The 25,364-nt window shown below is 46.8% G+C and overlaps 1 protein-coding gene across 1 annotated transcript in view; it reads left to right on the top strand.

Moving 5' to 3' along the window:
• LOC119446217 (transducin beta-like protein 2) overlaps positions 1-25,364 on the top strand; it is a 353,551-nt gene that overhangs the window by 299,854 nt on the left and 28,333 nt on the right. The window contains exons 5-7 of the mRNA XM_037710581.2: positions 10,124-10,210; positions 19,568-19,703; positions 22,977-23,026. Of these exons, the coding sequence (XP_037566509.1) occupies positions 10,124-10,210; positions 19,568-19,703; positions 22,977-23,026 (273 nt within the window). The remainder of the gene's footprint in view (positions 1-10,123; positions 10,211-19,567; positions 19,704-22,976; positions 23,027-25,364) is intronic.

Genomic DNA, 25,364 nt, shown 5'->3' with positions numbered 1-25,364 from the left:
CTCTTTTTTATTATTAGTAATATTAATGGGAAATGAAAGGAGAGGTTTCGAGAAGGCCCCGCATCGCTGCGAACTGAATCGGAGTTAGCGCGGCGCGACCAATCAAATGTATCCTAAGTAACATGTGTAATTCATTGTGATAGGGTACATTTCGTATGATATGGACTCTCGTGGCCGTCGTTGACAAGCGGGGAATAGACACGGAGATAAGACTTGGAATGAAGTGTGTAAGATAATCTGAGGATAATAACAGCGAGCTTTCAAGTACACGAGGCGGGCTTAATTGGCGCAATTATAAGTGCCGAATGCGAAGTTAATTCGGTGTCGGGCGTGAAGAAGCAAAGCTCCTGTATATGGAAGCTGTGAGAGATGATAGACGCGCGACCGAGTCAGAGCGTTCCGCTTTAACGCCAAAGTGAAGACGAAGCCCGTGCTGAAGCAGTTGTTTTAAAGCCACGACAACAGTAACAAAAAACAACAACAAGCGAGAAAAGTGGAGCGAGTGACGACCTTGTTCAAGTTTGAACGGTTTGTCGCAGTAAATGACTCACGGATGCAAGACAATCTTAACGTGTTGTATTTCTCGCACGTCCTAGTGCAGTCTCCCGCCTTGAGAAAAAAAAATATAAAATAAATAAAGGCTAAGAAAAAGTGTGCACACCTAAATCGTATAAACTTGCGGCATGGATGTGCCACAAAAGAAAACTATCTTCACCGCCCCCCTTTTTAACGTAACAAAACTATTTACTGCTTGTTCGTCATTAACGCCGAATAAAGTGTGTTTTTTTTTTTTTTTTTTTTTCAGTGTGTTATATGCGCTGGCCGGAGGGAATGCCATCGTAAGCGCGCTGTCCCAGACGTAAAAAGTGATGGAGATCGGGGCCATCTTCGGCTGAACCGATTGAAGTTTCTCCGTTTCTTATCTCTATAGCTCTCTTTCTCGCAATCTATGCACCTTGTGCCATGTATTCACTTAGCGGGCAGGATCGTTTTGCAGTGCGCGCGCCGAACTTATCGATCGGCACGCGGCGTCGGGGAACAATGCGTCCGCGAGCTGTAGCATGCAGGCACTTTAGAGCGACGTAAAAAAAAAAAAACGGGTAGCGCAGAAAGCTTCCGACGTTATGCAACGCAGGCATGCCAGTAAGGCAGCAGTGTTCCTGTGCCCGCGTGGCGTGCCGATTGTTCTGTCACGTTTCGGTCGAGCCCCTGTCGGAAGTGTCCCCTTTGCAACTTCGCTGCCGTCTCCGCTTCGTTTGTTTGATGGCCCTTAGTTCTTTATTCCATCTCGCGTTTTTCTTTACTATTTTTTTTTCGGTTACTATACTTTTCGACAGCCACATGTCGACATCGTTGGCTGCCAGCTTTGAAAGTGAAAGGTTCGCGGAATGTCAAAGAGAAGGCACGAGCTGCCCTTTAGATTCTCGAGAAGCCGAGGAGATGGATTCCCCGGAAACTGCAAATGCTCGTCAAGATGGCATTCGCAGTTGCCAGTTGCGCCCCAGCAAGTATGCGGGTTATTTTTCTTTTTCTTTCTTTTCTTTTCTTTTTGCTTGTGGAACAGCCGTGGTCGCTGTGTCAGCGCTAGTGTAATTTTTGTGTGGAGAGACCGCCGGCTTCATCATATGTTACTTGAATCGTAAAGCGTATCTGTGTATACGTCTGAGCTGTCTGATACTTTTTTTTTTCGTTGTGATCAACCGTAATCCCTCGTAAACGTTGCTACAATTGCTTGGTGCTTCACTTCAGTCAGTCAGTTAACCGATGAAAAATATTTGTCTTTGTCATGCGATTAGTGGTACGTTAAGGCCGTGTGCAGACAGGAACCACCGATATGCTTAGATCTGCAGATACGAGTAAGTGTATTATACCCCTGTCAGGCGGGCAAATTTAGTGACACTTTAAGCGAGTGCACTTGCCGGTGAGTGTCTTCGGGGAACTCAGTTCGCTGCGTTGAAGCGTTCAGCCTCGATAGCAATGCTTCAAGAATAATAAATAACTAAATGCTCACAGCAGAGTCGGCACTATTTCTAAGCCCACTTCTGCGTGATTTCAAATGCTACGAGTGTCTTTGTGACATTAGTGAAGCCAAAAAAATGTGGTTGATCCCTCTTATATAGGAATCGGTATAGAACACGAAAGTGAAACGTGTCTTCACAGAAGTAGTGTAATGTTTATTGCACATTGATATATAATGTCTATTGGTGTTTTGTGGCTAAAGCGCCCTTAGGCGTTGATGCACCCACGCTGACGCCTGGTGGCACGTCTCCTCCATCACGACTACCAACGTCGATGACCATGAGCAACCGTCGTGCATATGGAAGCTGCACTACGCTGCACACGCTAGCACAACGCGAAAGACGAAGCACGTAACTGACACACTAATACAACGCGCAAGACAAAGCACGTAACTGAATCGTCACCGAGTCAAATCAGCGCGTACAGCGCGTCGTAATTGCAGCCTCCGCGATCAACTTCAGAAACATTTTCAGAGCTAATTGCGGAGGCCACGCTCCGCTGTGCTGAGTACGGTGAACGCCACTACCAACGCCACCTAGGTGGCGTTGGTAGTGCTTCTTGATGCCAGCGTCCCTTCGAATGCTGGCATCGAGGCGTCGTAGTGGTGAGACCACCGAAGCGTTCACTGTCGGTGCGCGTTAGTGTCATAATGCAGTACTTCTCTTTTCTGCTCGTAGGCGGCGGCACCGCCCCGAACAAGAGCGCGGGTACACGGAGGAGTGTTAGATATATAAGGCGCGAAAAAAGAAGAGCTTGAAACGTTCAATTCCGGCCAACTCCTTCATTTTGACCCTGCGGATTTTGGATATGTTCCTCGCTTGTATTGTCTCAAAACAAATAGGCGTTTTAATAGGTTTGCAATATTTCTTGTACGTAACCATTTTTATTTTCGTAATAAAACGGTCGCCGTTTCTAAAACTCGAAATGCCGAAAGTCATTTCAACCCCTATAGCTTCACAGATCGTCATTGTCATCAATCCCAGCACTTCGTTTTGCCGCCTAGCACCATGCCGCCGAAGTGACTCTTAGCCAGGTGAAGTGCACTAGCTTGAGGTGTCACTAAATTTGCTCGTCTGTCAATAGTAAAACTCTGTCGTTCATTGAAATAAACGCTCTGTTTAATCGCGCTTTCGCTCGGCGCTCTTGTCACCAGATGCCGCCATCATGCGCTCCTTTTCGCGTCTGCGCTTTCCGGGTTTCACTTACTCCTCTCTTAGACGGAAAACACGGTCGCATTAAAAAAAACGAAAAAAAAAACCGGAGGTTGATGCGTGTTTGAAGCGGCTAGTTCTGTGTCGTAATGTAGACTGCCGATCGTGTACTTAAGTGCAAGGCCATGTGATGGGCATGAAATCCAGAGCGTTGAAAGTGAATTCTTGCAACCCGGAAGGGATGGTTCTAACTCATACTTAATGCAACATAATGGTTTCATAACGCAATGAGCTGATACCAGAGATGTATCGGCAAAAAAAGGCAGTGACGATTGACTCTAGTGACGAAAGCAAACCAAGCCGGCCTTGAGGGAATGTCTCACGATGGGCTCAAGGAAGATTTCAACAATTTCAACAGCAGGAGGCCGAGGAAGACGCCAGCAAATTAGGTTCTTGCAGAGACTTGCCAGATGGAGTTGTAGAATCACGAATGGCCACGCTGGCACCTCTCCGAATGTTGGCAGCCATGCTGTGTGGTTATAGACGTACTGCCGATTAATTCGCGTTCGATTGTCCTGGAAACGTCGTGGCCCAGCATTAAATGACTCTGGCAGTGGTGTCGGTTTGGATCCCAGGAGCAAGATGAAGTTTTCTTCAACTACGAAGCTTACCCCTTTCCCCGTTTTTTTTTTTTTTTTTCACTTGCTCTTCTTTTTTGTGCCGCAGGAACCACTCTTCTTTTCTTCTGCTTTTTCTTTTTTCTTCATTCGTGCTACATTCGTGTGGATGTCACTTTCCCTTTCATGAGCGCAGACTATCATGATAAGCGAGGAAACACATCAAAAGCAGCGACCCCCTTATAGAAGTGGGACACACCTACGTAATCGTCCGGGGAAAAAAGTAATAATAAAATCAAATAAAAAGCGATTTGACAAATGTGCTGCTAACCCAGTGTCTCAAACGATGTCTTTCCGGCTAGGAGATCGCCATTCCTGGCAGGCACAACTCCACGGCATCTTTTTTTTTTTTTTTTTTTTTTTTTTTTTTTTTTTTTTTGACGCGGGCCATATTAACGTTCTAACGAACCAGAACAACTTAAAACGGCCGGCGATCAGCGTGTGTGAGCTTGCCTAATGGATCTGCTTATTCATAGGCTCGAAAACCGAGTCGGCTAACTATTCATCACCTAACAACGTGGTATTTTATGTTACCTTTAAACTTTCACTTATTTTTTTTTTTTTTTGAATTGTGCTTCTCTGTATGCGTTATGGCTAAAAAGGACGCGAATTAGAGAGGTTTATAAAGAAAGGACGATCACGCGAGACTTTCCTTATGTCCTTGTCCAGTCCAATCTCCTTCGCTATTACGCTTCAACAACTCGCCCGGTTGACGATCCTTCTGTTATGTGTGCTCTTGTACAATCTCTTCTGTAACTTTGCATGTGCTCGTGCTCTGATACTTTAACGCAGTGTTTGTTGAGGGCTTTAACGTGCTTTCAATTTCGTTTTTTTTTTTTTTTAATCTTTGCCGGGGTATCCGGAGCTACCTTAAAGACGCCAATCTCTACTTAAATTAATATATTTAAACAAATATTGTGTCACTCTGTTATCCACCGTTTAGTTATTATATTTCTTTTTTCTTTTTGTTTTCCACGTTAATAGCATTTTATATTTCGAGTAATATTCATCATTCATGGCCCTATAGCCCACGATAAGCGAAATTTAGTGTTTGGACCTACCATTCATTTGGTACGTGAAGGATTGTTACACAGCTTGGGGATCACTACGAAGTATATACATCGTTTGGCAAGCGGCACGCACAAACGTCTAGCGAACTCCCCATTGTGGGGTTACATCTATTAGTTTGATTGGCGTTTTCTTTCCTTTAGTTATTTATTTCTCTCTTTTTTTTTCTTCTTCTTCTTCTTTTCAACACAGACAAATGGAGTAATTGAGGTGCTCTGCACCTCAATATCTCCACAGCAACCCATGCGCAACGGAACAGAACTGAAACTGAGCAGCAGAAAAAACACGCGTTTCCAAGCTTTCCGGAAACCCGATCCTCTAGCTAAATCTATCTAGAATACATGTGTGTTCCCCAATGCGTATATGGAGTCATGCTACCGTGTCTGCCGACCTTGACCGCCCCGATGCTGCACGTGCGCTTTGGAGCGGGCGGGCCGGAAACGTATCTTCCCGAGTAGCAGCATGTTCATGACGTCAGCGCGCATTGCGCTGTGTCAAGGGCAAAAACCAGGAAGAGGAAGGCGCGGCCTTCTGGTGTCGCTAGGGCTGCGCCCCTCCCTCTCGTCTCTCCGGTTGTTTTTTTTTTTTTTTTTTTTTTTTTTGCGTCGAACCATTGTTCCTGCCTTGCGCTCAAAGGGCGTGCTGCTGTGCGAGCTTTCCGTTTTTTTTTTTTTTTTTTTTTTTTCCTGCACCGAAATGCCTCGCAATTGCGGAACTTCATGTCGGCCCCTTGTAACGATCACGGCCCCGCGCGATGAGTTGCGCTTCCTCGACTCTTTTCCCTTTCGTTATTGTTCCTTGTTCAAAAACCTGAAGGTCGCGGACGTTGGCTCTTTGAGTTGCTTGCCTGGCTGCTTTTCTTTTCACTTTCTGGTATTCTCGCATAATTAGCAATCTAACCTGTCGACACATTTTCCTTGTAATACCACGTCGGGCGTTGTTATTAGGGCGTCGGGCTAACGGTTTAATTAACAAACGAGTGACCGTCGTTATTGATTTAGTAATCATTGTTGTTGTTGTTGCTTTTTTTTTGTTTTTTGTTTTTTTCCTGGTATGCTGGCGTCGCTTCGGAGAGCAGTGCTCGCACACATTTCGTGTGAACTTCTTATCTGCAAAAGGTCATCTACGTGAAGGTCATTGTGCCAACCACCAATTTAATGTTATCGCATCGTTGATATGAAACAAATAAACGGCACGGAACGCACACCGCTCAGAGCGATCTGCGATCAGTGCTGCCAGGTCCGACGAGGCGACGTAGCCAAAAGCTAGATAATTAGTAGCCCAAATGTAGCTAAAGACAAAAACAAAGTGCAACAAACTTCGTAGCCAAATATAGCCATTTTTATTTGCAGTTTTATTTGTGTATACATTTTCACATTCGACTACGGCAATCATTTTTTTGCACAACCCGTCGTAACAAAATGTCCGTGCCGCCATGATGGTCGGCCCTTGGCATCAACAACAGCGACGCCATCCTTGCGCAAAACACTTTTTGGTTGGCCCCGTAAGCTCTTAAGTTCCATCGAATCGCTGCAGAGGCTGAAATCACTGCTTTTATTTTATGGCAGATAGTACTAAGTTATTATTTTTAGTTATTTACAGTAATATTAACTACGAACTCTGCTTTTTAGCTGTCGTGAACGCAAAATAATGTTTATCATCGATCTCACGCCATCTCTGCCTACGGCGTATAGAGTTCAGCTGTATAGCGATCTGCGAAGGCGCCGTGCTCACGCCTTCTTCTTTTTTTGAGCTAAAACAAGTCTTTCGCGTTTTGATATCTCGTGTTATGTGTGTCATCGTCCTATCTTGTTTTCTCGTTTGTTTGTTTTTTTTTTTTCAATTAGCTTGGCCCGGCTTAGCTGGTACATGCTCTATATACTGTCCATTTACATCAACCTGGCCGCCATCTTAAGTCTCTAGCACGGCAAGAACATGCGTTAAAATAAAGTGACGGACAACAGATGCCACTCACTGTCTGAATCGGATGTAAGCGAAGCTTGAAAACATTACTGCGCAAAACGGCACACCAGTGTAAGAAGCGCGCAGTCGTTCTCGGCGACGAGCACGTCCCGAACGTAACTCGCTCGAAATGGTAAAAGCCGCGATGGCGCACAAAGAGCAAAGGTAAACAACAAATTGATAACAGTGGTTATGCTGTAAAAACCGGTTACTGAATTTGTTAATATGAATTCGTGAATATTACGTCGCACCCCTTTGAGGTCCCGGATCCATGATTTAAACCGCGTTCGCCAAATTGCGAAGTATTCTTCAGTAGCTCATTCGACACACTCCTACCTTTTCGAGGAGCGAAGTGCAACCGACGGTGACACGATATATATATATATATATATATATATATATATATATATATATATATATATCCGCTTTGACACTCCTAATGCTAACGCATTAAAAGCGCTACCGACCACAAGCACTAAATAAGCGACATGTTTTCATTTGATTTGGTTTCTTTCTAAAATGAAAGTGGAACGAACAAACGATTGTATCGTTTTCAATTCGTGTCCTATATATTGTTCGTACCATGGTGGGGGGCCCCTCATTCATTGAAGCATGCCGGCGAGGCCTCCGCGCCGTCCTTTTTGAGGCTTCCTGTTCAGTATGAGCCACACGCTGTGGTGGCGTGTGTAGTGGCTTTGGCGTTGTGGTGCGAAGCCCGAGTGCGCGCGGGCATCAGATCGCGCGGCCACGGCGTCGAGTGACCGCGATGCCTCCGATAACGGCGGCCGTGTCCGATGACGAATGGTAAAAAGAGTTCAAACTTAAATGAATCGTTGCAAAATGCGGTCTGGGGTCGCCTTTAATGACCACCTAATGATAATCCAGAGTTTCGAAAGCCTTTATCTCTACGTCGCGGCGCCACCGTTGTCAACAGCCGTGATTCTCAGTCATCCAAGGACGGTGCATGGTTCGCATGGGACGGTGACACATTGGAGCGCGCGCAGGTGGTCCGTCGCTGCGTTGCGAAAGTCGCGTTGCCGAGGCATTAGGGCGAAGCGGTGCATGTGCGCTAATGTGTGGCGCATTCCACGCGACGGAATTCGTGGCTGCTTGCAATCAGCTCTTTCGTCCGACTGGCGCCCACCTGCTGTTGTTTGACACTGTGCATTGCGCATATATAGTACATTCAAAGTGCTGCGACACTTGTAGCGTGTCACGTATGGTGTGTGTGTGTGTGTGTGTGTGTGTGTGTGTGTGTGTGTGTGTGTGTGTGTGTGTGTGTGTGTGTGTGTGTGTGTGTGTGTGTGTGTGTGTGTGTGTGTGTGTGTGTGTGTGTGTGTGTGTGTGTGTGTGTGTGTGTGTGTGTGTGTGTGTGTGTGGTGTGTGTGTGTGTGTGTGTGTGTGTGTGTGTGTGTGTGTGTGTGTGTGTGTGTGTGAGTGAGAGAGAGAGAGAGAGAGAAACCAATGGAAAAAGCTAACCTACAAAATGATGTGGCAAGCGTGTTTGAGGGATTTCTTGCGCTTTTTTTTTTTATCTCGGTAGTATAGTTAAGCGTTGTTCCTGGCTCCCGATACGGCAGCCGTGGAGACGTCATGGCCTCGTCTGGGTTGCTGGAGACGTGGTTCCCCAGCCTTTTAGGCCCATTCGCCGCAAAGCGGCGAAGTGCGGCGTTTGTACGTCTCTTCGCTAACCACACCCATTTTCTTGCCGCACTTCGGTGCTTTGCTCCGAAACGTTTAAGCCATGAACGTCGACTAACTCACGACCAAATCGCTATCCTTACTCGCGTGCACTTGCTGAACTAATTCGGAAGCTGCTTCATTTCACTATTCGTTTCACCAGTTCAACGTGGTGGCGCATCTGCACGCTCCCATTCGTTTTGTATACACAGTGCAGGCTTTATGCAGGACCGTGTTCGCAGGCATTCCCTGCACTCGTCAAAGAAGTAGTGCAGAGCTCGCGCGCAAATGATGCCGTGGCTGTTCTGCACAAGCAAGAACTGGCACTGAACTGGCGCGAACTATACGCATGCTTCACGAACTGCAATGTGAATCGAATACACATTTTGCCGTAGAAAGGAGATGCTCAGACTGGCTAGCTATAGCTTACAGTGTATTGCGCCTGATTGTTACCACTGGGCGGCATGAGAGAGCTGTCCTTTGTCGGGAACAACCTGAAAAAAAAAATAAAAAACCTGAGAGACAGAGAGAGAGAGAGAGAGAGAGAGAGAAAAGTTATGTTAGTTTTGATGAAAACATTCTGTGGTCGGGGATGGTCATCGCGCAAGTGGGAAAACGATGCCACCGACCGTAACAAAATAGTTATGAGTAAAAAAAAAGCTAGAAACTTAAATATATTTTAAAACCAAGGCCTGTTGGCCTGCACATATGGGAACCTTTCTCACGTCTATGAATACGTACGATCATTTGTGAACAAGGCTCACGTGTGCGAGAAGTACTCCTTCTTGTTTGTTTGTTTGTTTGTTTGTTTGTTTGTTTGTTTGTTTGTTTGTTTGTTTGTTTGTTTGTTTGTTTGTTTGTTTGTTTGTATTGTCGGGTTTATCGTATCATTTGTCTTAAGTCTTCTTAGCTACTTATAAATGACAAATTCCTGCCCACCAGCTCACGAGACCGTGCACGCGACGAAGTTATCCAACAACCGCCTTGAGCATTGATATGCCGTTACGGTCACGGTGCCGCTGCGAACCAACCAGGAGATGCCGTGGATCCCATCTTTCTTAATAGAGACCGTCATTTGGTAGCGGCAGCGCTAATATTTCATGGTGCCGTGGGAACTTTATTGATGAGCAGGAAGTTTAGGGTAGAGAAAGAGAGAGAGATAATCTCTTTAATTAAAAAAGCTGGAGAGGTTTGCCTAGAGTCACACTAACCATGCAGTGTACTTCAGATGAAACAGGATGACAAACGGAAACCGATGCGCATAAGCACACCACAAACACACAACGAGCACATCACAACGAGCAGCATAGCACACTAAATAAAGCATCGATCACCTCTAAGCACTTGACCTTCGAGTTCGTTTCAGCCAGCCAGTCGTTTCAGAGACGAGAATTCTGGAGTATTGCTGCGTTCTTTATTATGCAGTAGCATAGTATATACCTTACTGCAAAGGACACGCTCAGATATGTAACACACGTGCCTTATGGCGGCACATAGACGCCTTGTGTGTTGTTGTCTGTGTGTACCGTGCAATGAACCCCCGCCTTCAATGTTTGTTTTCCGCAGGAGACCTGCTGGCCAGCGTGGACACCCGCCAGATGAACAACTACTACGGCTGCGTGTCCCCCTGCGGACGCTTCGTGGCTTCATCGGGTAAGGACGAAGGCGTCCCCCGCTTTTCTGTTGTTGCGCTATCGAGAGAGCCAGAAAGAGCTATATCTGAGCAGAGTTTACGACTTTTATTGCAATAGATATTATATAGGGGACGCTGGATGCGCGTTTGCGCCGTCGCCGTTGGCGTTGCCGTGCTGTCACGGTATCGGCGCGCATGCGCGGCCCGCGCGTGGAGTGCCATGGCAGTGAAAGGAAAGGCACGAGGGGGGCGGAGCTTCTGCGCATGTGTTACCGCACCAAGTAGTCCGGCAGCGTTTGACAGCGCTTTTCGTTTCTTGGAACAGACGCTCAATCGACGCAGCTTCCACGTGCGACTGTTTCGCATTTGCCAAGACGCGGAAGGGAAAAGCCGCAAAATAAGTCAACCTTAACACTCGTAGTTTTTTTAATTTATTTAATTTAGGTGTTGTAAATAAGGTGTTGATGTTTTGTTTACCCCAGCTTATAAAGCTAAACGCAGATGAAAATATGACTTTTTTTTTCACAAGCGCTCTCGTTTGCGCGTGCTTCACCTCCGTAGTTTTTCCTTCAGAACGTTGTCCGCGAGTATATGGCCGGTCTGCAGAGATGCGCGGTGCGTTTGGCATCAAAAGCGACGCTGTGCTCAAGCGGCTGTACCGGAGCTAAGCCAGCGTGCTGGCTGCAACCCTTGAGGGAGCACGGAGCAGCGCGCAACGTCTCCTAGATAGTAGGCCTGCGCAGTCTGCTTTATGACGTCATTCTACTTGGACCGAATTTCCATTACATAGCACGGCGTGACGAAGGCGGTGGCGTCAAAATTACCGCGGCTTACTCGGGAGCATCCCCATTATAGGCCTGTGCACTCTGCTTTATGACGTCATGCTATATACTTGGACCGAATTTGCATTGCCAAGCCCGGCGTGGTGAAAGCGGTGGCTTAAAAATCACCGCGGCTTACTCTGGAACATCCGCAATTAGATTCTGCGGCAGTCGGGCTAGGTAGCATCACGTCACGGACCGAAGTGCACCGTCCATGTGCTATCTAGTAGACGTTGAGCACCGTCGTCAGGTGAGAGGGAGCGGGAAGTGAAAGTATATAGAGAAAGGGAGGAGGATGAAGGGTAGTAAACTACAGCATGTGCACAAGCGGACAGATGGCAGTATTCAGTAAAGGGATGTAGCGTTCTGGCTTCCGCTGCTGGCATGCACGAGAGTTACGCGCGCAACACATAGCTACTTCTTAATGAGGAGCTGGGCCGCGTTCGAACGCAGCAGCGAGCGCGCAGCAAGTCAAACCGTGGTGCACACACTGGTTTGAGTTGAGCGGACAGTTAACTTCAAGCTATAAGTTTATCCAATCCTTTCTTCGAGCGCCGACGAACGCCGATTGTTTTTCTTCGGTCTCATCTCGTGCACCAACCGCAGGTGCGACGCCTGTGACGCCGTTGGCGGTGGTCTTTCATCGCGGCAGCAATATTTACCGCATAGACTCCGTCACGGGTCGTCGGTGAATTAGCCAGTTGTTGGAAATTGGGCGCGGTCATTCACGTCCGAACACGAAACAGACAGGTCGCGTCACTCACTTTGTGTGACAGAGAATCGCGAAAGAGAACGTATAGTACGTGTTTCGATTCACGCCAACGGCTAACGCCTTGTTCTTGGATTCTCACCACAGACATTCCTGCGTGTTATAGTGAACTAGAATAATTCATTATACTGAGTGTATTGGGAGAGCGTAGAGCCGTTCGTTGCGAAGAGGTATACACGAAACGGTGATATTTGAACGTCCAAACATGCTACGTGATATACTATGTCGCAGAGCAGCGATTATTAGAAAAAAAAAAAAAAAAGCTTGTTCCTGGTTTGGTAAGCCACAATGAACGCACGAGAGAGACAGGTGGCGACACCCTCGTTAAGTTCGCGCACTAGTTCGCTGTAATTTATTTTGGTAGCGTCCCTACAGGTATACGTATAGTTAATTGTTTATCGGTATAATAGAGATTATGGCGCATGCATACTAAAGGAACCATGAACTCAACCTAACAAAGTTATAGAGAATTTTTCATGCGCCAAAATGCCTAGATGCGAGAATGCACTTTGAAATCTATGACGTCACACAGACATCCCGGCGCCCGTAGTGATAGACATCCCGGTGTGATACTTAAGAAAGGGTTGTCTTTGGCATTCATTTTCTCCGGTATTCACCGCTTTTTTTTTTCTCGATAAATTAAGGATGTTGATGATAAAATGTGTTTATTGAAGGGTGGCTCGAAGGCCTATTATGTGGAATAGGAAGGAGAGAGGGGAGGGGAATTAATAAAAATCGAATTTTGAAAGAAGTTTCACCAGACTGATTTAGCTCTGCTCTTTAATAACTATTGACATGGTATATATTTTGACCAGAATTTACAGCGCAGTCATAACGCAGAGCGAAATAAATAAACGCGTGCCGAAAATACGTCGGGAATGAGTTCTGTGCGCTCGAAACTTTAGAATATTTCTGAGTGCTCGTGCTCACCCGTATATACTGGAAAGCACTGTTCTCAACATGTTACAATTTACGCAATAGATGCATGGAAGCGCTGGCTGCATCAAGGAGCACTGGTAGTAAGTACGTTATTGTGACGCCTTTTTGAACCACATTTTAAAGGAGTTTTGATGTTGCGTAACTGTTCAGAAAAAGAAGAAAAAAAGGAGAGCTTTAGCTTATCCATTTATTTACTGCAATTTACAGCATACCGGAACACATGCACATGGACGGCAGCAGCAGCAGTGATAGCGACACCTTGTGGTGCTTTGTTGAACCACGAAGGGTCAGGACCTGTATTGTGCTTCCTGCTGTTCGTTGTCTTGTAGAAGTCGAAGTCCCGCGCTTTTCTGCAGTTTGACGTCGCCAGATGACGTCATTAGCGCCGCTGTTGACTTCTACCTCTCTGATATTCGAATATTCCGTAAATGCTACAGCACGTGTGCATACGGACGAGCTAAAACTCTCTAACTTAATCCACTGTGCGCTGATTCTGTTAATAGCGGCGCATTTGCGCCAGCAGGTACGTAGAACATGGTCGTTGCAATTACAGTCCTGTGTCTCCTAGCTGACGTCAGCGTCACGAAACGGTGCCACGCGCGTGCGCTGCTATACGTGCGCCGTCTGTCGCTCCGATGTTCCGGTATGTCGGTTAACGGTGATTGTAATCCTCTCGATTCTTACTTGCTCGTAAGAGTTAACGCGCATGTAAGGGCGAGGTTATGAATGAAATGTATATATATACTTTAATTGGCGTTGTCACTAGCAGCTAAGTGTTTCAGTATACTCGTATCGTAACTTACAACCTTCACTGATATAACAGTATGCTTTGTTGCTGGCATTATTCATTTATTTATTGTAGTGTCTTTGTTTGTTACAATACTCCCAATCTCTCAAGAGATCACAGAAGGGGTGGTGGTTGTTGTCCTGAGACGCTTGTGCAACCAGTCCGCATTATTCGCGCTGCAAGTGAATGCTGTTCTTCATGATAAAGTAAGGTGGGCTTACCAATTAACACCGTCCACGTGCTAGAGATGTGATTTTTTTTTTTAAGATTCTGGAAACGGGTAAGAATTATCCTGCTGACGTTCGCGTGCTTTCCATATATGGCTGGCGCAGGAATCCCGCTTCAAGTTCGCGTAAAAAAAGTGCGGTTGACGCACTACAAGAAATGCAGCTTATACGCGCGTCATTTGCCTTATGACGCCTTGCCGCCGCTACAGCAATGTCTCGACGAGCTACATGTATTGTCGTCAAACTGTCGCGGCGAGCGTTATACGAACGTGCTTCTGGTATTTTGGAGACAATTGACCCTTCACTGCTCATTCGCATGCGACGTTGCCATATATTCGACTTCGAAGGACGGCGCCCCCGCGTATGTGCGCACGGCAATGAACGCGAGGAGACGTATTACGCATATGCGACAGCTGCGACGAGAGTTGGTGGATTCCTCGCCGAAGTTCCGCCAACTTCGCCCGGAATGCATGACGCATGTGCAGTGTTGTCAGTTCATTTCATCAACGAGGCACTAAAAGGGCAACGCTATATATATGAGCCTCGCACTGACGAAATTTAAAAAGAACAGCCGGCAAATCCTACGCCCTGCGAGAATTGATGTTATGCGAAGTAGTGTGCGGGGAGCCTACTAAGTTAACGAAACGACCATGAGTGCACCAAGACGCGGGTGGCTGTTTCATGACATGACACGCATGTCATGACATTCATGACATGGCCTATCATTTATGTTCGTCATACACTCGTCTCATACTGTGCCAATTTTGGTACATACCAAGTTAACGAAACGACCATGAGAGCACCAAGACGCTGGCGGCTAGATAGATAGATACTGTCAAAGTGCCTCGCATTTAATAATCAATTTCAATGATTTGGCGGGAGACGGTTGATTACTGGTGGAGCGAATTAAGGCCAAAGTTATCTCTCGAATATCGCGTCGCAGCCTCGGAGCCGGTACACGTCAGTGTGGCCCCATCACATATTTCAAGCCATTTCTCTTATTCGGGCCGTTGCGCCGCAGAAAATGTTTTTAAAACGTGCTAAGTAGACTGTTCGGTCCTTGCAGAACGCAGTGTAGGCTTTTATTATTATTGAAAGAAAATTAAGTAGACCCCAGTGGGCGTTGTTAAAATTCGTGACGTCATGGTGTGTTGATGCGGGAACACTGCGGCATCGTCACCCGTCTTTCGTTATAATGAAGTTTAAAACATGGCGGCTATGACGTGTTTCCGGCTCTGCAATTGCTTCCGTCCCGAACAGTCCGTAATAGTATTGCCTTCCGAGATCTGTTTCTGTTACTCCGAAGAAGAGGTCGTTGGCCGCTAGCGTTGCATGAAGGCTCTCTATTGGCCGCTAGATTTGGACACCACCTATTGGCATTAGCGTAACTAGCTAAAGCTACTTAATGTTCTTTTTATGTCCCTTTCTGACCAAGTTAATGACAACAGAGTTTCTGTGGAGTAATTTTTACCGGTTGAAATTGAGTTAGTGTTGCTCTTTTGTGTTTCTTTGAATTAAAGGGTATAGTCGTGATTGCACGTTTCGTGTCCAAATCTACGCCCCATTGGTGGCGCCCTCTGGATAACAGATGCAGATCTTGAAGGCTATGCTTTTGATGGATGCGTGCGGCGGAAGCGATTGCGGGAGCCTGAAGCCAGCCATAGACATCGGCTTTTCCATTGTAATCTATTGTGATGACGCGTCGTAAGGGGCGAGAGCCAAGTCACCCGATGACTGAGCCACCCAAGTGCGCTTGAAATGTAATTGAAAAGCCGGCAGATCCCATGCCCTGTGGGAATCGATGTTATGCGAAGCAGTGTGCGGGGAGCCTACCAAGTTAACGCAACGACCATGAGAGCACCAAGACGTAGGCGGATCTTTCATGACCTACATGACACGCATGTCATGACATTCATGTCATGAGTTTCTTTAGCTACACCAAAGAGACCTTAAGGCGAAAGCGTTAGTCATGCTCACGATTATGACTTCGACCATCAACCTTGAGCCTTTTCCTTCACTTAGTCGCACATCCGAACCCATTCCATTGGTTTTTGAACGTTAATCTTTTTTCCCTGAGTCATTCTCATTTTAGCTTACTCATGGACATGACTATTCCTTCTACCATCATCCTTTAATGTTTCCTTCGCTAAGTACCCACATCAGAACCAATTTCAGTAGGTTTGAGTGTTAATGTTTTTTCGCTGAGTCATTGTGTTTTTTGCTCAGTCATGGTCATGACTATGACTTCTACCATCATCCTTTAGTGTTTCCTTCACTAAGTATTGCCCACGTCAGAACCCATTTCCAGTGGTTTTTGAGTGCTACTTCTTTTTCGCTGGGTCACTCATTAGTCATGACCTACATGACACGCATGTCATGACATTCTATGTAGCATGACCTATAGTATGTTTCGTCACAGTACCCACGTCCTGTCATACCCAATTTCAGTGGTACCTTTAACGAAACGACCGTGAGTGCACTTCTTTTTCGTACTGTTGTCGTTATCATGACACCATGTCATGTTCATGTCATGACATATCATTTATGTTCGCCATATATTCTTGTCATAGTATGCCAATTTTGGTGCATACCAAGTTAACGAAACGACATAGATAGATAGATAGATAGATAGATAGATAGATAGATAGATAGATAGATAGATAGATAGATAGATAGATAGATAGATAGATAGATAGATAGATACTGTCAAGTAGCACATGTTCGCCAAGAAATGCTTCGCAATTAATAATAATAGTCATCTGTTATCAGCAAATGCAAATTGGCGATACAGTGGCCAAGTTATTGAGAATACAGTGTAGACTGTATGGAGCTCTCTTCAAGAATAGACACGGAGCTTTCGGCGAAACATGTGCCAGCGACAGTGTGCGCTTGTAATATGCCCCACTCGGCACGCTCCAGGGAGGGATTATCCGGTGACGACGAGCCGTTCAGATATTTCTTTCTGTCTTTTTTATGGAACAAGTATTGCTGAAGTGCTCTCAGTTCCGGGAATGGATTGCTCGAAGAAAAAAAAAAGAAAGAAAGCTTTAAGAGAGCCTGCCTGAGTGTGCATGCGCGCGCGTACTTAATTGAAACGTCATTTACTGACTCTTTCCCTGCAGCCCGTTGGCTTTTACAGTTTTATGTTCTCCTTCTTTATCACTACTTTTCATTTTCTTGCACTCTCGAAACAGCGCGTCTCATTTGCTCAATGCTGTTCAAGATTTGCGCGTCCCTGTAATATAACGCCTGAAACAGCCAATGCAGTGCATAGCGAACACAAGTCACGTCTCGTCGTTGAAAGCGCTGCGATCCATGGGGCCCGATCCTGTATTTTTCTACTCGTTATTCGCCGGCGGATGGATCTGTGACGTCACTCCGAGTGGATAGAAAGCGGCAAACGCCGCGTGACACACTCGGCGAACTGTTGATATACTTTCGCGATATCTGTCGGCGCGCGTTGCGGCTTGAGCCGAAAGTGTGCGGTTAACCCATAACACGTTCACTGTGCATACGTCACGAATGCGTCAGTGCGCCGGAACCTTTTGCGCAGACGCCTGCCTCCCGCGCACTCTTTTGCGGAGCTGTTAATGGCTGCCGGAGACATTTTGCGACCTGTAACTGGCTACAACTTTAAAGAACTTAGTACGTTAAAGCTTACATTTTTACTTCTTTTTTTCTCACTCTCTCTCCCTTTTCCGTGTACCAGCTCGTTGTCCTACGTCATTTCAGGGTTTTCGGCGCGATAAAGTTGGGGCTTTATTTCCTTGCTTCGATTTCTCTTCTTGTGTATGTAAGCGTATAACGTTTATGGTCTCCAACGTGGGTGTGTGTGTTTGTTATGTGTTAAGTGGTATTGCGTTGATTTCTTAATTGTACCTTAGGGTGACTGGCTCTAAGGCAAGGTACATCTCTATTTGTCTGTACAGTTATTAAACAACAAGAGCAGCTGGAGCTGGTGATGACGCTGCTCTGTGGGCTGTCTCCAGCCGTATCTCTCGGACGCACGCAGTCCCTCCATCGCCTATCTGAGCGTTTCATAAGATGATTGACGGCCGGGGCTTATCGTCCTTAAGCAGCGCGCAGGAGTTAGCTAAGACACGTGGAAGGCTACGGTACCTTCTGAGCGTTTCTTTAACGTGCATGCTGCACTAAAGCCCAATAGACGAGAGCTGTTACCCCCCCCCCCCCCTTTTTTTTTACCCCCTTATCGGAATGCAGTCACTGCTGCAGGGATTTGTACCCGCGACCTTGTGCACAGAAACAGTTCACGCCATATGCTACTGAGCTTTCACGCGTGGGCCCATAATATGCGTAACGCAGTCTACCGCATTTTTTTTTTTTTTCAATTAGTCGCAGCGTTGGCTCGTGGCGTGGCTGCGATGTTCATATGCTGCGCACGATGTTGCAGTTTCGAAACACCCGGCTGCGCGGCGCCCTCATTTCGGTGGGAGCGAAATGCAAAATCGCTCGTGCCGTCTGATTCCGATGCATGTTTAAGAACTCGAGATGGTATAAATTATCGGGAAAATTCCCTCGCGATAGCGGCATCCCCAAGCCCTATATAGTCTTGCAAACGCTACACACTCAATCAATTCAATTCGATCATCCAGTCGGTGGTTTCTCCCACGGACGGCGCATCGACGCTTTTAGGACGCCACGAGCGCGCAGTTTGTAAACATTACTGTGTGTGTCGCTGCATCAGGCGCTGAGTCACCGCCAGTCGTCGGCACAGCTGTGCAAGCTGTACGCAAGGGCGAGTGATTAAGACGTGACCGTTGTCATGAGCGCAGCCAAATAAGGCACAGCTTCGGTGTCGTTGACTCGCGCATTGCGTAGCACGGGAGGTCATTTCCTCCATGCTTATATAGCAGCGCCTCTGTGACTCATATATGGAGGCGGCGCGCGTCGCTTGTTGAGCTGAGCGGTTTTCATGACGCGTCCCGTCTGCTCTTTAAACAATTGGGACAGAGTTTATAGGTGGTGGCCAGAGGACAAGTAAACAAATTAAATGTGCCCATCTTGGCTCTCGATGACTCACGAAGTTCCCTTGGTAAGTTCAGCGCTTTGTATGCAGCTCAGTGTCGCGTACGACCAACGCTGCTATACTCCGATACCCGTTCCAGCTGACCCGTCATCATATAAAATTTAGAAGTTCTTGAAATGAAGACAATCGAGAGAAAGGGCTAGAACTTATGTAACAGTTCTAGTGGTTTTATCAAACATGCACGACAGTTCCGGCGCAGCCTCTCCTTGACTTCGAAACAACAACAATAATAATAATAATAATAATAATAATAATAATAATAATAATAATAATAATAATAATAATAATAATAATTTTTAGTATTATACAAATTTCAAGAAGATTGATGATGTAATGAGATTGCAATGATGAAACCGAAAGACATAAAAAGTAATTTTTTTTATTTATTTACCCTCAAGGCCAAAGGCATTACATAGAGGAGTGGGGAAAATACAAACAAATACGACAGCAAGATACAGTGAGTAATAATAAAGCCATAAGGAACACGTGACTCGAACGCTGGCGCCGTTTAGTGTCGCTAGCAGTTTTACTGCCTCCCCTTGCGAGCGCCGCAAAATCTCGTAATTCGGCTGAATCTCCGTCCGGCACTAAGTGTCTGTGCGTATACAAAGTCTGTCAGACGCCACTGCGAGATCGAATTGCGATATACGTGAGTTAACGGCGCCGATTACAACAGCCCATTCTGTTGCTTGTATATAACGGGTGCGTGTTGCGTCTTCCCGATGCTTATATACTTTCGGTTTCACGCCCGCTCACGCGTTGGCCGAACGCCTTCTCTCTGTTGCAGGCTTCACCCCCGACGTGAAGGTCTGGGAGGTGTGCTTCAACAAGACGGGCGACTTCAAGGAGGTCAAGAGGGCCTTCGAGCTCAAGGGTCACACGTCGGGCGTCTTCTGTTTCGCCTTCTCCAACGACTCCTCCAGGTATGCACCCGCCGTCTCGAAGATACTTGGCTCCTGACCAAACTGGGACCAGTATTCCGCGGCATCTTCACCGTTATCCCTATAGCTTCGGACGTGGCTTTATTAGACAGCTTGTCCGTACATGGTACCCGAGATTTGTGCGCGCCGACTGAACTTGCGCGCAAATCTCTGAGGCTATGGTCCGTATAGGTTGTTGTGCAAGCCTCCGTGAGATGCGGCTGCTGTTGCTTTATACGTGCGAGTGTGTGTGAGATAGTCGAACGGCGAGTGTCAGCATATATACGGTGCGGTGCACTGTTAAAGGGAACACACTAATGTGAGGCTGTCACTCAATTTTGATCTCTCCGTGCTCTACCGACAATAATTACTGAAAAATAGATGCTTTCTTCAAATAGTGAAGGCCTTCAGCAAGTGTGTCCCCCCCCCCCCCCCCGCAAAAAATTTCCTGACTACGGGCCTGCTATGTAGGTATAGATAGATACATATGCATAAATACCCAAGAAAAACGAGGGAGGGAGTCACCGTGCTCGCAATGCGGATTCTGTAGGTTATGCTCCCACCGGCGCCAAGTTGTCTTACTTTTTGTCTACATTTATGCCCCTTTCTTTCATTAAGCACTTGAAGGTTAACGCAAATTGAACTGTCTCATTTTTTAATTCATTCTATACTTCTATAAAAGTAGCAACAAAATAGGTACGGGGTGTCTTGCATTTACTGCCTGTCGCACTATCGAAAGACCACGGGGTGATTGAAGACCGTATAGGAAAGAGAGAGAGAGAGAATAAGACAGCGATAAAAATTTAATGGAAGTAGTAGGATACGAAGAAGACAAGAACTGGCGGAAAATATGCCATTACCTGTGGCCTCGAAAAAAGTAACAAAAATATACCGCAAGAAAGAAAACGCTAAATGAAGCAAAGTCAGCTAGAGTCCGCTGTCAGTGCCACGATAACAGAGACGCGATACCTGTTCTCTTCTTAAGGTACAACGAAAGGAGGTTAATAAATCTAGTACAGGCGTCCGCCTTACAAATTTAAGGCAGTGCCGAGCTCGTATGACCGAGTTAAACTGGGAAAAAAAAAAAAGAAACAACGCGCGTCGTATTTTCGCATTAGTTCCTCGCTGTGATTGCGAAGCAATTAATTTGCCCCCTGGTTGCTGGCTCTGTGTTGCACGCGAGCGACCAACATAGCCACGCGCACGCAACATAGCCTCATATCAAAGTAAGCGTTTTTTTTTTTTTTCGAGTGCAGCTTTATCTCCGTGTTCGTCTTATCGAATCTATTTGTTCACGTTACGGAGGGCGGAATTCACACATTTACGCGCGCACACACCCCCCGAGGTCACTTCGATATCGCGGTGGATTGTGTTGCGAAAATGATTCCTGTGAACTTAACCTTTTTTTGTTGTTTTTTGCACTCGACCAACTGTTACTGACAGTTTCCTACTAACGTTCTTGCTGCTGAAATGCTAAAAATCTGCAGCCAAGCATTATTAGGGTCGCTTGCTTAACATTGCGCTTCCGCATGCCGAAGCGATAATTTTCCGGATGCAATTATCGCCGTGACCCCGAGGTGAATTAGGCGTTGCACTCCATCACCGTGTAAATAATGAAACGATAAAAAAGACAAACGGAGATTGTCGCGTTGCCCTGATGCCGTCAGTCGCGTGCCTTATTAACCGTTTCGTCATATTCGACGTGTCCGGTGCCGATCGACGCGAAACCTCGCGAAGGTGATAGTGTCACCGAAGGTGATCGTTGAGAAAATACCGCCCCCTGGATAAAGGTTACCGTTGCTGTACAAGGTACACCATCCGTGACTGATGACCGTTACGGGATGCACCGTGTTCTTTTGTTTTTCTATCCGGCTCATCAAAGCTTTGCTTACACCGATCACCACAGTTTGTGGGATCTGCATGGTATTTCGAGTGTGCAGCGCTCGGTACCACTTGGAGGCCTCGAGCACGCGCTATATACTTGAGGCTGCCGAGGCCCGGCAGGCTCGCTATCCTCCAACTCGTCGTGGGTAGATATACTCGCGAGAATAACGGAGAAACACCACGCAGGTGCTCAACGTGGGGCGGAATAATGCATAGCTTTTGCGTGTCCGGTATATATACTCCAATACACGCAGGTGTATCGGGCGTGACTGACGTGCGAGCGAAGGCGTAAACGTACGAGAGCGGCTGGACGCCACCTAGCTAGCGGCGTCACCGCTCCAATCGCTCACGTTTACGCCCCTGCTACACACCCCTACTCGCCCGAAAATCCGCCCGATCCGCCTGCGTGTCCTAAAATACCGGACAGGTCGAACTCTAATATGCGATCACCCGCGCGAAGGCAGCCGAGCCCGCCAAAATCCATGTCAAGTCTCTGCCAAAAGTTTACGCACCATGCACTTCATATCGCCGGGCAGTGTACTGATTGAAAATTAATCCGGAAGATCCGGAAGGACTTCTACAACAGCTTCGTTGCTACGTTGTTTTGGGCAGTATGAATCTTCATATCATCGGTGCGCGTGCGTTGCGCAGCATTCCGTTCTCATCGAAATGCGGTCGCAATGGTCGGGAGTGCTGAGCGCTGTCAGTTCAGCAGCAGCACGTAATTATTTAATTAACTTCACTTGTTTATTCGTATGACCAGCAGTATAAGATTCGCATCAAGCGGAGCGCTGTGGCTGGTATTGAGCTTAACATGGTCGAATAACATAGTCGAACCCACGACCTTTGGGATTAGTTAAGGCGAAGTTAATTAACTCAGTGGTAATTACTATAGTTGTAATTGTGGCACTAGAACCCACTACCTTTGGCGGGAGAAAGAAGCTATAGGAAGTAACAACGCATGCGAATGAGAATGTCAAGTAATGTAATGAATTTCTCGTGAGCGCGCAGGCTTTCGTCTTCATCCTCTTTAGCGTATCTTAAAGTGACTGTCAACTTTTTTTTTTTTTTTTGTGCATGTGCTGCCTTCCTAAACTGATTAAACTTATTATCGTGCGTCTATAGCCTTTTGCAGAAAGGAGCTTGGGACTCCCAAGCCTATCGCATTTCCAGATACGCCTGCGTGTTCTTGGCATGTAAGATATGCTTGCAATGCATATAGTTTGGCAATGTGTCGGAACTGCGACGAGAGACGAAACCCGAGATCGATCCGTCTTTTGCGACACTTTCTGGTGTTTTCGCAGGTTCTAACTTGACACCGGCCTCTGTTTATTTAGAGTCAGCATCTTAAATCTGCCGTTTATTTTGATTTTCTCTTTTCAATCTCTGCAGGATGGCATCCGTGTCTCGTGACGGAACGTGGAAGCTCTGGGATTGCAACAGTGAGTGCAACCGACGCAGATCCCGGCTTTCTCTTCTTATCTTATTGTTTCTTCTGCGGAAGTCCTTTGTATCAGACGATATTTTGTGTGAACAGTATATAGTAAAGGAAAGTGAGGAGAAATGAGAAGGAAAATGGGGTTAGTGACGTCGTTTAACCAGGAGAAGCAGTGTAAGTGTTGATCCGTTGTTACAGTGTATATTATTACTGTACGTTGTAAATGGTGTATATAGCATTGATTTCTTTATTATAGTGTGCTGTTATAGTGTACTGTTAAGTTTGTGTTTGAGGGAAGAGGTTGAGTCGCGATTTTCTTTTTTTTTTTTTTTCTTTACCACTCGTCCCGGTACGTCGAGCACAGTCAAGGTTACCAGCGTCATTTTTGCGGTATATAATTCCGGCTTGTGCCGGTCCCACTGCAGCACAGTCTCAGATGATGATGATGACGATATAAAGGCGAAGGAGAACTGACGTCGATAGAACGATGAAGGTGGTGTGACGAAGTTAAATGAAGATAATGGAACGATCACGACGGCATCACGAGCACATACCTATAGTGGCGCAAGCTGATAGACAACTTGGGCGAGTGGCGTAATAGAGAGAGAGAGAGAGAGAAAAGCCATAAGGGAAAGGCAGGGAGGTTAACCAGGCTGAGCCCGGTTAATAGATAGATAGATAATAAATAGATAGGCTCAAAATCGCAGAATTAGGCAAGAAATGCTAATCGCATTACTAATACACACTGCAGCATTATAATTCACTGATGGTACATATGTCCATTCATGGCGTTGGCTTCGTAAGCATCCTTGGCGTTGTCTAACGGCTTCTGGGGTGCGATCGATGCGCGTGCACCCTGTAGTGGCTGGGTATTCGCACCTTGTTACGATTGGCGTTACGACTGTTGTGCCCAGCGGCCCTTCGGATCAAAGGATGCTTCACCGGCCAACCTGCAGCTACGGAAAGCCATTCACTTTCCCTTTCGGGCTTGCCACGCCAAAGAGCTGGCGACTAAACCAACATCACGTCAGGATCATCGCCTAGCAAAACGTATCGCGTCTTCGTCTGGTCAACAACCTGGAGCTGATGAACGAGACGAGTTCTGGGACTCCAAACTGTGAAGGGGTCATCGGCCTTGTGCAATGTGCTAATTGCTGTAAAGAGCCTACGCTGACAGACCTCGTGACGACCCCAGTTTCACATGAAATTGTCTCTGCATTGCATCGAGGGCCGGTCGAAGCTTCGACACCAGAGGCGTAGTCCGGCGGTGTAGCGCGTCACCATGGGTGTGATCTCGCAGACTGAGAGACAGTTCCGATTGACCGAGAAGACGGACATTGAATTCCCCTGACGAGAGAAAGGGGGTTGAATGAAGTGCTTAAAAAGCGGACCTTGAGTGTTGCGAAGTGTGCTCGAACGTGGAAACTATCAACGTGTAAATTTGTAAATAAATCCTTTTTTCTCATCTCTTGGACGTCGCCCCGGACCTGTAGATCGCCTGGCAACTGGCACATAACCATGCCGCTCGGATCCCGAATCGCGACAACCTCCACCACGTGGCAGAGCCACCATATATCCACGCCGCGATCGCGGACGGCATCGTAATCCCGCAGCATACACAATAAAATCTAGTGTCCTCTGGCTCCGCAACATGGCGTACTATTTGCGTTCGCTTTTGTCGATAAACGTACAGTGGGATGAAGCCGGTCAGCGGCTTCTCTATTAAGCGTACGTGGCAACGCGGGCTCGCCGTGCATGCCTCGGCTTATACACTATACAGTATATACCACTAATCGCTCTCGACCCTCCGCCTGCGTTGCATCATATTCGCGGCTCATCCTCGCAGAGAGAGAGTGATAGATAACGAAGTATGTAATTTTTAGCTTCTGGGCCAAGCAACTCCGCAGGCAGGATCGTTCATCTGACAGGGGAGAGGATAACGAAGTAGGATCAACGGGGGGGGGGGGGGGGGGGGGGGCAGTAGTCTCCGCGCACACAACTCGCGAGCCTCAAAGCGGCTACACGTCGGCTCGGCGCTACGGTACACGGGGGAGACCACCTCCAGCAGTATAATTACGCTTTCTCGCCGTCGACGACGGGGAGGAGAAACAAGCAAGAAAGCAATAAGGAAAACAGATAAGAAACGTGAAGGCTCGGATGAGAAGTCAAGAGACGCGCTTGACCGCTCATCGTCGAGGACAACGACATGGCTGCTCCTTCTTCATACTTTCTTTCTTCGTGGAATCTTCGTTGCAACTTTTTTCATCTTTACTTTTTTTTCTTCCTCTAAGACTTGCTTTCTGTGTCGTCCGTTTGCGGCTGCAGGTATAGGTAGAGCGATG

The sequence above is a fragment of the Dermacentor silvarum genome, chromosome 3 (assembly GCF_013339745.2).
Source record: "Dermacentor silvarum isolate Dsil-2018 chromosome 3, BIME_Dsil_1.4, whole genome shotgun sequence".
Taxonomy (NCBI): Eukaryota; Metazoa; Arthropoda; class Arachnida; order Ixodida; family Ixodidae; genus Dermacentor; species Dermacentor silvarum.
The sequence above is the reverse complement of the archived record's forward strand: the minus strand, read 5'-3'. Positions and strand labels throughout refer to the sequence as shown.